The sequence below is a fragment of the Sorex fumeus genome, unplaced genomic scaffold (assembly GCF_029834395.1).
Source record: "Sorex fumeus unplaced genomic scaffold, SorFum_2.1 ptg000083l, whole genome shotgun sequence".
In the NCBI taxonomy this organism is placed as follows: domain Eukaryota; kingdom Metazoa; phylum Chordata; class Mammalia; order Eulipotyphla; family Soricidae; genus Sorex; species Sorex fumeus.
The window spans coordinates 13,629,952-13,648,835 of NW_026606140.1; the positions used below are offsets into that span (position 1 = coordinate 13,629,952).

General features: G+C 40.7%; 1 protein-coding gene across 2 annotated transcripts in view; it reads left to right on the forward strand.

Annotated features, from left to right (window-relative positions):
* Window positions 1–18,884, forward strand: part of MED13L (mediator complex subunit 13L) — a 288,194-nt gene that overhangs the window by 221,054 nt on the left and 48,256 nt on the right. For both annotated transcript variants that reach the window (XM_056131013.1, XM_056131014.1), the window contains exons 5-9: window positions 8,047–8,192; window positions 10,154–10,348; window positions 10,680–10,868; window positions 14,499–14,664; window positions 16,622–16,726. In XM_056131013.1, the coding sequence (XP_055986988.1) occupies window positions 8,047–8,192; window positions 10,154–10,348; window positions 10,680–10,868; window positions 14,499–14,664; window positions 16,622–16,726 (801 nt within the window). The remainder of the gene's footprint in view (window positions 1–8,046; window positions 8,193–10,153; window positions 10,349–10,679; window positions 10,869–14,498; window positions 14,665–16,621; window positions 16,727–18,884) is intronic.

The following is an 18,884-nucleotide window of genomic DNA, read 5'->3' on the forward strand; positions in this document are numbered from 1 at the left end:
ATGATATTGAACCATGAAGGATAGGATCTGAGAGAGAATGAGTAGAAACTTGTGTGGAATAATGGAAATGTTGATGAGAAATGCCCCAAGTATTACCCGTTCCACATTGACCTTCACTAAGGGTTTATTCAGGGAAGTGGGTTTGTTTGTTTTTTTATTGTTTTTATTTTTATTTTTGGGTCACACCCAGCGATGCACAGGGGTTACTCCTGGCTCTGCACTCAGGAATTACTCCTGGCGGTGCTTGAGGGACCCTATGGGATGCTCGGAATCGAACCCGAGTCAGCTGCATGCAAGGCAAACCCCCTATCTGTTGTACTGTCGCTCCAGCAACGAAGTGGGGTTTTAAATACTAACAAACACACACTTAATAAGCAAGTGGGTCACACCCGAATAAAGAAGGCTAATTGTAGAAGGGGCTTAGTTCTTTTCTCTCTGGGTTGTGGGCAACAGTGACATGAAACACAGTAGAGAGTATAGATTTTGGCTACAAATGTGTTTTTGGAGGATTGATTTGGCCATGCTACTTAGGTGGATGATAGAGTAAATTAACCAAATTCCTTCTTGCCACTTCCTGGACGGAATGCCCTGTTGACCCCTATGTACATGGCTACTTCTTAGTTTTATATGCTCGTCTCCTTTCTAGTCCAGAGACTTTAAACTCCCTGGGGTCCCCTAAAGGTCATAAGATGCTGTTCTCCAGAGCTCTCAGTGATGCCTCAAGCGTATCTGACAGAATGTCAGATAATAGTTGGGTGTTGAAAGCAATAATTATAATTTTGTAAATATTATTAAAAATAATAATAATTTTCCCTCTGGAAAAAAGGTTAGAGGAACTGTCATAAATTCTGAAGAGCGGGGGTGGGTAGCCCATAACTTATTCCTGACAAAATACCTAGTGTGCTCTTTCTTCCCTGTCTCATGACCCAGGATGGTACTTTGTTTCTGAGTCTTCTAGTAAATGTCGGAAATTTTAGAGGAAAGGTACACAGTGTCACGAAAATTACCTACAAAGATCTCCCCATGCTAAACATCATGGTAAATAGTGGATTCTAAAATGATAGATCTAATATGATTTATGTCCTCACAAAATTTTGTCAGAGGGACTGAAACTGATCAACACATCAGTGCTCTGAGGTACACATGGTGAAGTCTGGGAATGTCCAGCCTGCCGTGGGATCTGAGGGACGGAGTCGTGGAAAAGGAGAGGAGTGCGGAGACGGAGGATTGGGGAGTCCATTCTGTGCCAAGAGCGGCTCAGATTTAAGCATAGGTCTGTTTGGAAGCGTCCAGCTCCTCCTAAGGCTGAGTGGCGGGGCGGGGGGGGGGGGGAGGGGGGGGCGGTTAGTGCCGTGCTAGGCTGCGCCAGCCCTCACAGCGATCTCCTTTCCAGGTTTCTCACACGGATTGCCTGGGAGGTGAGTCTGTGTTCTATCTAGCAATAACACTGAATAGTAGAAAATGATAGAAAAGGTTTCTCTAGCGTGGTAAATACATAAAAAATGATTTATGGTTCAGAAAAATATAAATATGTTGCCTAAACCTGAGTGATTTAGGAAGCCCCAAGGTGAAGTAGGAATCGATAGCTTTGATTTCTCACAAAGTGATATTTTTAAATAAGCCTCCCTAAGTCATGTTATATTCTTGAAGTAAGATTTTTTTTTAATTTTGAAAGGTTTAATAAATTGCTACAGTGATTTCTTATTGATATTTGTATAGGACACTTTTGCTTTCATGAATAAATTTCTTATACAAAAAGTCCAGGTGTTTTTCAGTGTTTTTCAGTCATAAAATGATGCTCTGACATTTGCTTACTTGCATTCTTCAAAAATCCTCACATTAATTTTTAAATAAAACAGGTAACTAAAGCCATAGAACAAAAAGTTATACAGTTCTTTATATAAATGTTTTTCAATACTATAATTATACTTGTGGATGTGATTTTTAAAAAATAGTTTATTTAAAGGGTTGTGATTTACAAAGTTATTGACAGATGAGTATTCTAACGCCAATTCCATCGCCTGTGTCGACTTCCCTCTGCCTTGTTCCCGCGCCCCCTTCTGCTCAGTGCCCTCCCCCCCACCTTGTCCCCACACCTGCCACCGTGACAGACACATTTCAGAGTCAGTGGCTGTTGCAGATTAGATCTCATGTTTTTAGCGTTGTTGAGTCTGTGCTTTGGTTACGTAGCTGTACTAGTCTCCCCCATCATTGGTATACCAAGGACGCAGGACTCCTGTTCCCACATTATGTCCCATCTTCTTCCTCCCCCATCTCCTCAGTTTCTTTCCTCCTTTGTCAGTCTCCTCTCTGTACTCTGGAGTCAAGGGTGATCTAGGCATCCCCCCTCCACTACATTGTGTTTTCTCGTCCGGTTATTCTGTATAGCATAGATAAGTAATATCATCCTGTGTTTGTTCTTCTGGCTTACTTCACTCGACGTAAGTCCCAGTTCCAGCCAGGTTGCAGCTGATGGCATGATTCCATCATTCCTTGCAGCTGCATAGTATCCATTGACGTCATTGGACACCTAGGTTGATCCTGTCTCTGAGCTGTTGTGCTAGATGCTGCAAGGAATAATGGTGTGCATATGTCTTTTGGAATGTTTTTTGTCTCGAGGGTAGATACTCCAAAGTGGAATTGTTAGGTCACCTGGCAACTCAATTCTGAGTTTATTGAGAACCCTCATACTGTTTTCCACAGGGCTTGAGCCCGACAACATTCCCCCCAGCAGTGGATAATAGTTCCATTTTCACCGTATTTCCGCCAACACAGATTGTTCCCACTCTTTTTGCTATATGCTTTTCACACTGGTGTTAGATTGTATATCATTATCATCTTGATTTGGATTTCTCTGATGATAAGTTCTTCATGTGCCTATTGGTCATCCATCTGTTTTCCTCTGAAAAGTGTCTGTTTATTTCTTCTCCCCATTTTTTGATAGGGTTTGGAATTTTTTTCTTTTTCTTTTTCGCCCTGTCACTCCATCTTTGTGAGTACATACATCCTGGATACCTATCCTCTATCAAATGTATTGGCTCAAATATTTTTTCCCATTCAGTTATCTGCCTTTTGGTCTCAGCTGTCTCTTTTTTGCCATACATACAGAAACTCTTTAATTTGATGTATCCCATTTATTTTTCATTTTGTTGCCTTTGCCAGGGGTATCAGATCATTGAACATGCCTTTGTGTTCCAAATCTTGGATTGTGCAGCCTAAATTTTCTTCACTGTGCTTTATAATTTCCAGTCGGTTCTCAAGATCTTTGATGTGGATGTGACTTTAAAAAAGAAAACACTGAGAGTTACATAATAAGCACTGTCACTGTCACTGTCTTCCCATTCATTGATTTCTCGAGCGGGCCCAGTAACGTCTCCATTGTGACAATTGTTACTGTGTTTGGCAGAACAAATACATCACGGGCAGCTTGCCAGGCTTTGCCGTGCGGGTGAGATACTCTCGGTAGCTTCCTGGGCTCTCCGAGAGGGGCAGAGGAATCGAATTCGGGTTGGCCATGTTGGCTGCTTGCAAGGCAAACGCCCTACCCGCTGTGCTATTGCTCCAGCCCATGATAAACACAGTGTAAAATTTTTCACTTTCAGTCCCTCTTCTTTCTTCCTCAGCCCCTTCCTCCTCTCCTGTTCTTCCTTCTCCCTTTGTCTCTCCTTGCCTCTCTCTCTCCCCGCTCCTCTTTCTCCACTCCTCACTCCTTCTGTCCAACCCTCTTCCTCCTCTCTTTACACCCTTCTTCCCTCTCTTCCTTTCTCCTCTCCTCTTTTCTTCCAAACCTTTCCTTTTATCTTGCTTCTTTCCCAGTACTGACAGGTAGAACATAAAAGAGTGAAACTAGGGCCGCAGTGATAGTACAGCAGGTAGGGCGTTGCTTGCGTGCAGCTGCCCCTGGGTTTGATCCCAGCATCCCATAAGGTCCCCGAGCAGCACCAGGAGTAATTCCTGAGTGTAGAGCCAAGAGTAACCCCTGAGCATCGTCGGGTGTGACCCAAAAAGCAAAAAAAAAAAAAAAAAGTGGAACTTACTATTGATGAGCATTTTTAAAAATCTGATCCATGGGTGTTAGGGCAGGAGGGAGGCTATGTATGTTGAAAACAAGCCCTGCTGAAAGAAAAAAAAACTTACACAAGATTTATAGGAAATGAGAGAAAGAGCTTTGTAGATACTTCGGGGGACTAGAATGGAGAAAGGGAAGCTGAGACACTAATGGAGCTGGGTATTGGGATTCACTGGGTTTCTAACTTTCTACCGTGAGAGATGAATCAATTGGAGGATTGATTTCTGAGTTCTCTGTTCTATTTCATTGGCTTTTGTCCTCAGGTCATTACCACCAGGTTATAATTACTGTGCTTAGTAATAAATCTTGATACTTAAGTCTCTTGCTCTGTTCTTTTTCAAAATTCATTGACTATTGACTATATTCTATATGTAAACCTTAGAGTTTGTCAAAAGCCCTGCTTGGCACATCAGTTGAAAGTGCCCTGAATTTATTGATCAGATTGGGGAGAATTGTAATTTATGTGATACTGGTCCCATGCCCAATAATGAATACCTATTCAAAAAATTGCATATATTTTATTAATTTATTTTATAGGTGCCTCTAATTTTCATTGCTATTGCAAATGGGACATCTTGTACTGTTTTTTTCTAAATAGTGTATGGGAACATAACTGTTAGTCTTTTTTTTTTTTTTCTGTTTGTCTATCTTATATTTGTAGAGTAAAAGGTAAGGTAAAGGCCCTCCCGTTGATCATCGATTTGCTCGAGCGGGCCCAGTAACGTCTCCATTGGAGACTTTGTTGTTACTGTGTCTGGCATATCGGATACGTCACGGGGAGCTTGCTGGGCTCTCTCTGGATTATATGACACAAAGTTATTACTCCTTATAGATTTCTATACCTCTTTTTCTTTGTGTAATTTCAGTGACTGAATAGTTAGAATGAAACCGATTTTTTTTTTTTCAGGGGCACAACCAGTGGTGCTCAGAGCTTATTCCTGGGTCTGCACTCAGGAATCTCTTCCAGTAGGGCTCAGGGCAGTGGTGCTGGGGATTGAGCCTATTGATGAATTTTTTTTTTTAAATCTGATCCACGAGTGCTGTGGGGGGAGTGGGAGGGGGCTATATGTGTGTTGAAGACAAACCTTGCTGAAGAAAATACACTTAAGCCATATTTATAGGAAATGAGAGAAAGAGCTTTGTAGATACTTTGGGGACCATAATGGAGATAGGGAAGCCAAGACTTTAGCGGAGCTGGGTATTGGGAATCGCTGGGTTTCTAACTTTCTACCATGAGAAATGAGTCAGTTGGAGGATCGATACGTGCCACATGTGAGGCAGCATCCTACCCAGGATACCATCTCTCTGGCCCATAATATTCTCATCTTATACGTGTGTTTGTGTGTGTCTGTGGAGCAAACCAAGGTCCTTCCTCACACACGTGAGGCAAGTGCTCTCACTCTAAGCTGTATCCCTGACTGACCCTTATTGTTTTAATATTAAAATATTTTAATGATTAGATTCTACAGGGAAAAATCAGTAACATAAAAAACTCTTATTAGATAATATTAAGAACTTTGTTTTAAGAAAGTCAAACTGAGAAACTTTGGAAGAGATGACTCAGTGGACTGAGCATGTGCTTTCCATGCAGGAGTTGTGGGTTCGATTCCTGGCACTGCGTGGGCTGCATGCAGTACTGCCAGGAGTAGCCCCTGAGCACAGACCTGGGAGTAGTTTCTATAGCTCTGTGTGCCAAACCAGTGCTCAACTTGTCCCATTCCACCCCCCTCAAGTCCCCAATGGCAAAAATAAGTTTAAAGGTTTAAAGAAGGAAAGTAAGGCTTCTTTTCTCATAATTCCATACTTTTCCTGTACATAAATATAATTCGGGGGTCTGCGTGATAGTATAGCGGGGAAGGGCATTTGCCTTGCATATGGCTGACCTGGGTTTGATCCCCAGCATCCCATATGGTCCCCAGAGCTCCGCCAGGAGTGATTCCTCAGTGCAGAGCTAAGAGTAACCCCTGAGCATCATTGGATGTGACCCCAAAACCAAATAAATTAATTTAAAAAATTTTTAAGTTACCAATATCAAATTAGATCATTGGTCTAATTCCTACCTTTTCTATTTGTGCTTTTCTGTTATATCTTGGGATATAGTAAAATCAGATGCATGCTATTTTGAAATTTTCATCAAAACTTACATTTAACTGATATTATATAATCAAACCTTAATTTAGCCTCTCAAATGGTGACCTGATTTCTGTTTCAGATTCTTTGATACCGTTCCTATTATGTCAAGTCATTTCTCCTTTTAGAATTTACAAACTATGTGTCTGGGGAGGAGAGGGGGGGAATTAGGGGTGTTTGTCTATTCTTACCTCATGCGCTTTCTTTTCAGTTATCTCTCTCCATTTCTGAAACTCAATTTTCATCTGTTCTTGCTTTTTTAAAATTTACCTGGACCTTCCAAATTGGGAAAAAAAATTCAATACACTTTGAACTTCCTATTAATCTGGTTTTTATTCTATTTATTTGTCTTATTGCTAGGCTTTTCTATCAATGTTTGGTTAGCATATGCCCCCACAGGGCAAGGATCATGCTTTAATCAGTGCCACGTCAGGCTGCTTGCACTATTCTCTGCATTTGCTAGTCAGTAGGTAAATAATGGTTGCAGTTGTTCTCATGAAAAATCGGGAACCAGTGAATTCCTTCATTGTCTGTATTTCTGTTGTTTTATAAATAAATATGCTGAAGGGGCTGATAAGACAGTACGGTGGGCGAGGTGCTTGCCTTTTGTGATGCTGACTCAGATTCAATCCCTGATACCCCTGTGGTCCCCCCCAACGCCACCAGGAGAGATACTGGAGTGTAGAGCTAAGCCCTAGTATTGCTGAGAGTGGCCCCTCTAAGAAATACAAAACCTCAAAACACCTAAAAAATATACTTTTTACTATGTGAGATAATAAGCATAAATATGTCAGTTGAAATACATCCTCTGAATTTTATATATACAATGTTTACCAGCCTGCAATTAGTAAAGCTATGTTATTGCCCAGTTTTGTGCCAGCATAATTTTATATGTTGATTTTTCATAAAGGTCATTTTCATAAAGGACAGCACATTTTTACTGTTGGCACTAACAGGTGCCTGTATAACAGATGCCTATATGCGTTTAGAGGCATTAGTGATTTTTATTGGGAATTTATATACAGCAGTCTCCTGAACATCTTTTTTTTTTTTAATCAACTGTTTTAACCTTATGTAATACTTTAAAGCGTATCAATATGCTGTTTCTGTTCTACCATACAAGCAAGTTTCTTGTCATTATTCCTAGAATTTGGATGCTGGTGCCTGAGTAAGTAGAAAAGTCTTAAGGAGAGAGATACATATTTGTTTATGCTGGAGGCCTGCGTTTGATCCTTGGTGACTTGTGGTCCCTTTAGCCCTGCTGAGGAGTGAGCCCTGCCAAGCGCCGAGTTGGGAGTTGCCCTTGAGCACCACTAGGTGGAAACCAAAGCAGAACGTTATGCTGCTTTTTCTGTTCTTGAGAGTTTATAGCCATATAAACTCCCTTTATAGGCAGAGGTAACTTAATGCAGAAGAATCATGAATCACGACGGCCATCCTGTTATTCGTCGATTGCCTCGAGCAGGCCCCAGTAACGTCTCCTTCATCCTAGCCCTGAGATTTTTAAGAAAGTGCTATATTCAAGGCTCTTTAGGAGAATGAGACCCATCATTGTTACTGGTATTTGGCATATTGGGTACGCACGGGGAGTTTGCAGAAGAAGGAGGAAGAATTCTGCACAGTTGCTTTCAAAATTATACAATGCAACAAGTCACTCCTCAAATTTACCTGGATGCTTTAGTTTGTGAACAGGTTCTTGCTACCGAGCTCGTCCATATCCAGTTGGAAATTCGAGGCTAAATTGTTGTATGGTTAATGAAGTACCTTTCTCGCATCTTTGCTTCCTGTATCAAGCCTCCCTACCTCCCAAAAATGTAGAATTGAGTTTCTCCATCTTTCTTTTCCAGTGAGCATTTGTCCTGTGCTTTCACATTCTTCCTTCATGGGGAAAGCAATGTCTGCACGAGTGTGGAAATTGCCCAACACCAGCCAATTTATTTGATCAATGAGGAGCATATACACATGGCTCAGTCTTCACCTGCACCATTTCAAGGTGAGTAAATGGTGGTGACCTGGCTCGCAGGCCCTTCTTCTAAATGGATAGCCACTGACCTACGCATGTCTAGCTGATGAAGACGCCATCTTCAAGGGGCACTTCAAAGCTGAGCACAGTCAGCTACTGCAGAAGAAGGCAAAGGCCACCATTTCACAGGGAGGAGAGGATCTCCCATGCACAACAGGGTTTTGTATAAAGTTTCATTAAATAAAATCATGAATGTTCCCTTTGTACAGTAAGTATATTTCAAGTCGATGATCCATCTGAGGAGAAAGTTCAGTGCTTGCGCACAGCCTTGCATGTATGATGACTAGTTTGATGATGCCCAGTATTTATGTAGGTGTGCAAAATTGTAATTCAGCGAGCAGTTGACAAATCGTGTAAGTGAATGCCTTTTACATTTGCTCCATGACTCCAGGAATGTAGATCTGGAGGTAACATCTATTAAGATTAGTATTTAAATTTCTAATTAAAATATAATCTCTGTATATCTACATTGAGATTTTTCTGCTACTGGAAGTTTGTTTATATATATTTATATATATATATATATATATATATACACTTTTTTTTTTTTTTTTTTTTGCTTTTTGGATCACACCCAGTGATGCACAGGGGTTACTCCTGGCTCTGCACTCAGGAGTCACTCCTGGCGGCACTCAGGGGACCATATGGGATGCTGGGAATCGAACCCGGGTCGGCTGTGTGCAAGGCAAACGCCCTCCCCGCTGTGCTATTGCTCCAGCCCCTTGTTTATATATTTTTAAATTACTCAGATATTTAGAAAATCTCAGCAACCATTTTAAGGGCGTTACCACAAAAGTGGATTTTTCCTGAGTTGGTGGGTACTTGAGAATTGTATGAAAGATTTACAAAACTAGGAAACTAAAGAAGCTAGAGTTTATCGTACAGTTTAAGGAGTTTGGTCCGGGTCCCTCCCTGGACATCCAGGCCTCCTTTTACCCATGTGCGATGTCATTCATCCTGGTCCTGGGGCTGCCCCATCCACAGACAGCTTTGTAAGTCCCTTTGGGCACTGTCCTCTCCCCTCCTGTGTATGAAGACCAGGTCTACCCACACCACTTTGCCCAGTGTACACTTTTCTAGTCTGAAATCGTGTCCTGGGCTTTTCCCAGACTTCACCCAGCGGTCCCCTGACATCTTGACCTGACTTTCCGTAAGTCTCAATCTGCCACCTGGCGCTGTGGGCAAGGTCCCGTGCTCAAACTCTGTCCCTGCCCGAGTCTGGGCCTGTATGAGCCATGTCTGATCCTGCAGTCCACGTCGGCAGATGGAGAGAGAGGGAGAGAGGGGAGAGGGAAGAGGGAGATTGGGATTCCCTTCTGTCAGTTTCCGTCTCCCACCTCCAGCCATCAAGTCATCGATTTTGTTTGCTAACTTGTTTGATGGGTGGGATTTGAAGTGATAGACTCACCTGGCGCTCCGCCTTTTCACTCCTATTGCATCAGGATATACAACCTCTAGGCAAGCTGGGGGTGTAGTGAATGATTTCTATCATTAAAGACTAGGTATTTGTATGTTTTGAGCTGTTGTTAAATAGATAAGTACATGTAATGGTATATAGACATGTGTTGATAGATCTTGTTACAGTTCATCCAATTGATTCCATCTTTAAATATTGATGTGAGTTGAGAGTCATACAAATAAAAGCATGTAAATGGGAAACTTGAAGGGGGAAAAAGCAGCTAGACTTTCAAAGGAATTGTGGGACCGGAGATGTGGCTCATTGGTAAAGTGAGGTCTTTATGCATGTGAGAGATCTTTGATCCCTACCAAAGCGAGAAAAGAAAATTGAAAGAATAAATAGAAGGGGTTAGAAAATAGAGAACGAGCGGCGTGGTGTGACATTATGCTTTATACTGTCATGACACCCTGAGTCGCCGCATTTAGGTAGGCCTTTATTCCGCTGGGCTCTAACATGTTTCTCTTTCCCTTAGTACTGGTAAGTCCTTATGGCTTAAATGGGACGCTAACAGGCCAAGCATACAAGATGTCAGACCCAGCCACTCGCAAACTAATCGAGGAATGGCAGTATTTCTACCCAATGGTGCTTAAAAAGAAAGAAGAATTGAAAGAAGAGGAGGAGTTGGGCTATGATGATGATTTCCCTGTGGCCGTGGAAGTCATTGTTGGTAAGAAAAAGTATTTTGCCTGAAGAACTTTTTGCTATCTTCTTTATCTTACAATTTAAGAAGATAATCATTCTGACTTTTTTTTTTAAACACTCACAGTTTTCCCATTTAAAAAAAATTTTCTTGACCCAGTGGTGCATGTGGAGTAGTCATCTTGCCTGGAGCACCAATGGTCCCTGTATTACAAGTGCTGTTGTCATACTGTCTCAACACGTGCTTACATGGCCCTTGACTTAGAAACGTATCGCTCTCTGGAGAACCTAATGACTTTGACTCTCAGGAATATCAAAGTTAGCAGTCTTGAGTGCAGTGTTTCGTTCCTTCTTTCCAGGTGGTGTTCGGATGGTTTATCCTTCAGCCTTCGTTTTGATCTCTCAGAACGACATCCCCGTTCCTCAGAGCATTGTCAGTGCCGGAGGCCATATCACAGTTGGGCAGCAGGGACTCAGCGCTGTGAAAGACCCAAGTAACTGTGGCATGCCGCTCACCCCTCCCACGTCTCCGGAGCAGGCTGTCATAGGTGAGTGCCAGCCAGGAGCATCCCGCATGCCACAGGCCCCTGGCCTCCACGAAGAGGGGAAGCAAATGAACATGGGGAAATTCCTAGTGGAAAGGGTGGAAGTGTAAGATGGAGAAGTCATCGTGGATAATTCTTTCCCTTTTAGAATATGAAGTTACATTAGCATCTGGGAACTAAAATAAGGCTTGTTTCCTATCAGTAATCTATTTTAATGATGAATATGAATTACTTGTGAAATTTTTGACACTTTAAACAGTCTTCCTTCATGGAAAAAATTCAGAAATTGTTTAGATTGGGTGGGTTTTGCCTGCCTGGTTGAGTAGTATATTTCCTGTATTAAAATCTTTGTTGTTATAGTTGAGCTCATTTTAATTGGCAGTCTAGTCACTCAGGAGAGGCTATTCATCACACTTGAGCTGAAATGAGATTATTTATAGGAGTTTAATGTGGGTCTTGCTGGCAGGAGCTGCAGAGTAAATAAAGTCTTGGCTGGGAAACTTTGAAAACACAATACAAGCATGATACACTCTTATATGGTAATTTTTGTGCGTATTAGATGGGACAATATTTCGAAATTTCCTTAGTATATAAAGGATTTTCAGTAAATAAAATATTAGGGAAATATATAAATTTTGTGATAGAAATTAATTTTAAAGCCTACCACTTTTAATGGGCTGGAGCGATAGCACAGCAGGTAGCACGTTTGCCTTGCAAGCAGCCGACCTGGGTTCGATTCCTCCGCTCCTCTCAGAGAGCCCAGAAAACTACCGAGAGTATCTCGCCTGCATGGCAAAGCCTGGCAAGCTTCCTGTGACATATTTGATATGCCAAGCACAGTAATAACAAGTCTCACAGTGGAGACGTTACTGGTGCCCCCTCAAGCAAATCCATGAACAATGGGAGGACAGTGCTGCTGTGACAGTGCTACCACTTTTAATAAGTTAAAGACCTCATTTGATTTTCAGATGTGTTCTAAATGTCAGTTTTTCTTTTTAACACTACCCCTTTGCAGGGTTGTTACTATATGTGTTACTAAGTTGCATGCTTAAGAGTGCTGTGTAACAGAGAAACAAGCAAGGGAATAGATAGTAATGAATGATGAAAGCCCTGGTTTTCAAAAGGGAGATCACCAGTTGGGGTGAGGGGGACAGTTGGGAATGAAGAGTGAACTAAGGAACAGTGATAGTGGCAGAGGGTCTTGGGCACTTTGGGTGAGGAGAGGTGCATTTATTACATGGCAGGACTGCAGATAGCTAAGCTTTCCTAAACATGTTACTTTCCTAAAGCAGTGAATAAAAGATCTCCACGGGGGTAGAATGATGGGGGATGAGGACTAAGATGGGAAGGGGGAGAACTGGGTCATTGCTGCTCATGGGTAACTTGCAGTTGAGAAATACCAGTTCCGGAGATCTGGTCACATACAGTGTTAGGGTAAACTTCAAGTTGCTGAGAGACTAGATCTCTTTGTGTTTTTGTTTGGGGGCCACACCTGGCGGTGCTCAAGAAGGACTCCTGGCTCTGTTCTCAGGGACCGTCACTGGGGGGAGCTTAGGGACCAAACTCAGCATGGGCAAGGCTGCGGGTGACTCCCTTGAGCATTGCCTGGCTCTCCTCCAGACGGAGGAGGAAGGGTTACTGCCTTCCCGTAAATGCTCCGGAGTCTCCAGGACTTGCAGGTCAATTGATATTTTTGGGTATTGTTTGGTTTTGGGTCACACCTATTGTACTCAGGGCTTTCTTCTGGCAGGCTCAGGGGACCAGGGCAGTCTCAGGGCTGCCAAGAATCAAACCCAGGTCTGTCTCTCTCAAGGCAAGCACAGTACTTGCTGTACTCTCTCACTCTGGCCCCAAGGCCAAACTGCTTGGTGAAACCACTTACACTTAGCATATCAGCTTTCCTCTTACATTTATAGAGATAAGTGTACAAATGTTAACTAAATTAGGCTGAGTAGCAGAGATTAAAAGTCTCATTTTTGTCCATGTCAATATCGTCCACATTTTAAGTCATCAGAAGTTGTAGAGCATTAAATATGTTTGGAAAGTTAAGGACTGTGTTAACATCTGTTTATTTCTTCACTTTACTTTTTTTGTAATAGACATTTGATGATTCATTGTAAAAATTGAAATGGCTTATTTTTGCACTGTGAATCAGCTCAAGGAGCTTTAAAGATAAAAAAAAAGGAATAAAGGGACAAATTTCTTCTCTCTCTTAATTCTGGGAATAAGAAAACTTTAATTCTTTAGAATGTAGGCATGATAAGGTTACCTCCGCCCCCTCCCTTTTTTTAAAAAAAAAAAACCCCTTAAGCTAAGCCTAATTAGTCACATTTAATGGTGCTGTTGTATTGGTAGCACTATAGCACTGTCCTCCCATTGTTCATCGATTTGCTCGAGCGGGCACCAGTAACGTCTCCATTATGAGATTTGTTACTGTGTTTGGCATATCAAATACGCCACATTGGTTTGGCATACCAATTACTTGTATTCGTATCAAGAATACTGTATTGTATTGGTACCAAGAATATTAGTTTGAGTTATTATTTCTTTTTCCAGGTAAGAGTGGAGTTCTTAGAGTGATTGAGATTATTTTGGTCAAGATGTTTGATTTGAATAAAACTCACCATATATCTCTTAAATGAGAAAGATGGAAGTAATCAAATTAGGATATAATACTGGAAACTGACTTTGTCTTGTATGAGATAGAAGTAATAAAATACTCATAATACACTCAATAGCCAATATTGTCAATAGTCATAGTGGGCATATTAAAAAGAAATGGATTGCCTGTCAGCTAGAGTGGGAAAATGAGTAGCGTTATTAGAGAAAAGCAGTGACTTTTTTTTGACTCTTCTGACATAGAATGTTGAGACAGCCTCTTTCAGTGTCTTAGTACTAAGCTTTCATAAATGGTGGGAGGCGTGAGGACAAACAGTTCCGCACCACAATTTGAAATTTGACCTTGTTAAAATGCTTTGTGCCATTGAGCTCTTTCTCCAGAACACCAGTTGCAGTTGTTGCACAACCGGGCAGCTAGTGAGAAGGAAGCTCTGCCTACTGTTCAGCTCTGCCTGGAACTGTACTGCTTTGCGATTTAGATTTTCAGAACGGAGCTGGTGAGGTAGCACTGTGGGCAGGTTGCTTGCCTTGCATGGGGCTGATCTGGGTTTATTCCCCGGTACCACATTTGGTCTCCTGAGCACAGAAGCCCTGAGCATCACTGGGTATGGTCCAAAAACCTGAAAAATAAAAGAAAATTTCAAAACAATTCATTTCTTTTTGTAATGCTGTGATGTATGAAGATTCTCTAGGGCTTCGCATGTGGGTGGCTCAGGTTTAATCCGTGGTGCCAGATGGTCGCCCAGTGGACCCCCCTCAAGCACAAAGTAGGTAGTAGCCCTGGGGCCCTGCCAGGTATGGCACTAAAACAAAATCCAAAGTTCTGTTAGTAGGATTAGCTCTGTTCAGGTATGCCCTTGACCAGATTCAACTTATAGTTCCAGGCAGCGTTATTCCCAGAAGATACGGTCAGAGCCACAAGGCTATGGGTTTCATTAATTAAAATATTTATGTCTCTGCTCTCGAAAATGTTTTCAGGAAATTCTGACACTCCCAATCATCCTTCTTTCCCAGGTGAGAGTGGAGGGACCCAGAGTGCCGCCAGTCACGTGGGCTCCCAAGACGGGGGGATGATAACTATGCACAGTCCAAAGAGATCGGGGAAGATTCCTCCAAAACTCCACAATCACATGGTCCATCGAGTCTGGAAGGAATGCATCCTCAACAGAACCCAGTCCAAGTACGTGCTTTATATCATGTCTCACACAGAGTTCAGTAAACGTCTTTTTATTATCATTTCATTATTACATGAAAAGTCCATTTTAATCTTATACATTAGAAAAATAAAATGGCAATCTACTAGTGGATCGTTATTTATTTTTTGAATGTGTAGGATAAAAATAAAACCAAAAATGTTCAAGAATTTTGCATAGTTTAATTATCCAGTAAAAATGTTGAAGTTCCAAATATCTCAAGATGAGCATGATGTTCATCTGATAGTCTCTAGCACAGGTAACTCAAAGACAGCTATTGACGGCTTGGTTTTTTTTCTGTGTTTGCCAGTTTATGAGTGCTTTGTACTTACAAGAAAGATTGTCGTCACCATGTTTTCTGTTATATGTGGGCTCTGTGTTTTAACTGACATATTTCTGAACTGAACCGATTATGAGGGTGCTTTCTAGCTGCTCTGCTTCTGTTTGCTGCTGGGGAAGTCAGTATCCATTCTCTTTCCCTGCCTGTCTTTGTCTTCCCCCTCTTTTCCTTCTTTCCTCCTTTCTTTTCCTTCTTTTTCCCCTCCTGCTCTCCCTCTTTCCTTCCTTAACATGTTTTCGGAAAAGAGGATTGATTCTTAGAAGACACAACTTGTGATCATTTTAGTTTCATGTTCATGGCAGATAGTAGTCAATAACTTCTATTTGATTTATATCAAAATTTATACAAACATCAGCTTCTTTTCATAATTGCACTGATTTAACTGAACTGATCTAACTTGTTCTTAATTGATGCAAGTAAATTAAATCTTGATTCACTGAAACAATAAATATGGAATGCTTTAGTCAGCAACTTCTAAGAATGCATTTAGGAATTAATCAAATATTTCAGTTACTACTATTCAAAGTTTTACATATTTTTCCCTCTTTTTAATTTTTTTTTGAATCGCTGTGAGATAGCCCATTAAAAAATTGTTCATGATTGGGTTTCAGTCATACAGTGTTTCAACACCTATCCCTCCATACATTACAGATTTTAAAGCCTGGCATTTGAACCTATCAAGTTCACACTAATTCTTATTTCTTAGTGATTGATTCTAGACAGGTTGGTAGCAAAAATATACTAGATAAAATTTAAAATAATTGCATGAGAAATTAGTATATCTTCTTCTAGGATTCAAGATGTCTTTAGTCGCTTAAAAATGATACTTTCCATTAAAATAGTTGTACAGATTTTTTACTTGTGTATGCAATGCCTAGTTTTAAGGTTTTAAATTTTCCTTTTATTAACCATCTTTGATTGTTATTGCCGCTAACCTTTCACCTCTTCCAGATCTAACAGACTACAGCGTCTCTGTCAGCAACACAGAAAGGGGAAGTGGGACCCCCAGGAAAGGGAGGGGAGGAGGGAGACCAAGAGAAGTCCCTGCAGAGCCATCACTGAAACTCTTTACAGTATGAGCTCTAGCAAAATCTGCAACATAGAGTTGTTTATTTTTACTTCTAGATTTTAGGCTAGTTTGTGTCCTCAGTTATCAGTGACACGTATAAGAAATATTTATGTTTCTTATCTTTTAGTTTACGTTACACATATGGAATGATGCCCATAACTGCTAGTAAAGATAGGAGTTGCAGCATGAGTGAAATAATCTGAGGGCATATAATTCACAAATACAATGACATATTTGTAAAAGTATATATGACTTTTTTAAAACAATGGATAACATCTGGTACTGTTTTATTTGTGATATGTACTGTGTGTACCACTCAAAATTAAAATATTTCTGTATCCTACTTCTTACACTGTGTAGAATGGGTATTTCCCATACAGCTCTTCTTTCCTACCCCCAGTTCAGCCCTTTGGGTTGCTCTGCATTAGGATAATATTGTTAGTAAAATATGTACAAGTGTCTTGACAACTCTCTCCTCCCCAGACGTATGTCTGTTATCTGATGTTTACACGAGTCACTTTTAAATATTTCTTAGGCGGACTCAAATGTCAACTCCAACTCTTGAAGAAGAGCCTGCTAACAATCCTGCTACTTGGGACTTTGTGGATCCAACCCAAAGAGTCAGCTGTTCTTGCTCTAGGTAGGTGTTCCAGAAGGCAGGACCATACTCAGAACGACGAGGTTTTGCTGGTTGTGTTCTGGTCTGTCATACCGCTCTTTCCATTTTGTTTGGTTTGAAATATGGTCCCTCCATCAGTGGTAAAGGTGAAAAGTTTGGTCTTCTATGCGAGTGATAGTTCCAGAAGTGGCTCTCTCATTAACAAGTTACTCCCACAGATTCCTTTTGCCGTAACGAATGCAGCATTGTAAAGGCCTCAGTTTAACAAGATAGCCTCTTGCCCATGAAATAAGTTGTCTTGAACTAGTAGAATCTGGATGCCATAGCTCTTCTGTGGATACTTTATGTGGGTGAGAGTTAAGCTTTTGATAAGAGCAACATCTAGCCAAAAGCTCCTTCACTTTGTTTCCTGTAGAAAGTTTGGACTCTTATTGTCAAATTTCTCGTTTCTTTCTTTCATGGGGGGAGGGTATGGGACACACCTGGCTCTGCTTAGCTCATACTTCTGGCTCTGTGCTCAGGGGACCCTGTGATATGCCGGGGAGCAGATCTGAGTAGGCTGAGTGCCAAGCACCTGACCCTCTAGAGGTATTCTAGCCCCTCAGACTTCTCAAGTGAAAGCTGATTTTGTATCGAACCCAGTTATGTATTTGAGCACATGTTGATGGTTATTCACTTGATGGAAGACTTAGATTAGCTTAGCTTCTAAAGGATCCATTTTCAAATTTACTACTACTCAGTATTTACCATTAATTGTTGTATTTAAAACAATCACTCTTTTTATTCTGGTTTTACTCGGGGTTCTTCAAGGCATACATGAAGTGGTTCTCATATCTTTAGAAAATTCGTGCTGACTGTTTTGAATAAATTAGGCCTTTTCCCACTTCTCTTGTCCCCTAAATTGCTTACCTTTAATTAAGCTTTTCCTCAGTAGGTACCTTCTTGTTGAGAGAAGATAAGTTAGTAGTCTAATGAACTAAAGATTAGTTTTTTCCATGAGAGTGTTTTTGAAAGTCATTTTTCTCAGTCTGGATCAGTTCGTTTAGCACATGAGAATTTCTAGTTTCAGGATAGGTATGGTAAACCATTAAATAACCATTTTGTCTCCAGACCATTGTAAATTGTGTGAAAAAAGTATTTTTCTATTAATATTGATGTTTTTTAAGAGCAAGTCATAGTCAAGTTATGGTCTACCTAGAATATAAATTTTAGTGTATTTAACATCACTTGTGCCTTAATCTTATTTTTCTTGCATTTTACGTGAGGTTTTTCTCACTTTTTAAAGGTAGCCTTTTATTAACTTCTTGTTTTTATTTGTTACAGTGAACTCTTTTGTATCTTAAAATATATAAAGAAAATAACTCTTTTGCCTTAAGTTATTCTTCTGTTTCCCTCTAAGGAAACCTTGTTTCTGTTTTATAACTACATAGTCCATTCCATTGACTTTTCAGAAATTTATTTCTAGACTTGAACTTATCTTGTCTTTTTTGAATACTCCAAGGTGAATGTGTCTGTTTCTCCAAAAAGCTAGGTATCCTGTTATGGTCATTTTTATTGTACATTTTCCTTCTTACCTAAAAATTTTATCATTCACTTATTTACTTGGCTAAGTCTAGTCTGTTACAGCATTTCACAATAACTTTTATGTTTTCGTCACATGCTTGCCTCATTTTTCCAGCCGCCGTGTATTTTTCCACTCCCTGGCCTTGTCTTTGTTCCCTTTCCATCCCTGGGCTACCCAGACATTTAGCCTTTGGTACCTGGTCTGCCTGCCTCTTCAGTGGCTTACCTTTCCTCTTCAGGGTTTGGCGATGGTACTGTGTCACTAGCATATTGATAATTCTAATCATTTCACAGTGTAGATAAGTTGTAAATACAATCAAAAACTGGCATTATAAGATATTCACTTTGCCAAAAGTTCTTACTTAGAAGAAACTACCATGAAACATTTACCAGAGGGCTAGTATGGTAAAATGGGAAAATTCCATCCACATTAAAAAAATTCATGGGAAAAGACTTAGGGCTTAGGTTGTAAAGTAAGTACCCTTAGAAGATACGGTTGACTTATTTTTAGATGACACATTCATTTGTCGCCGTGGTGCTATGCCTTATTGACAATATGCCTTGTACGAAGACAGCTTTCTTCCAAGTCAGGATTGGGTTATGGTGATGAGTGAAG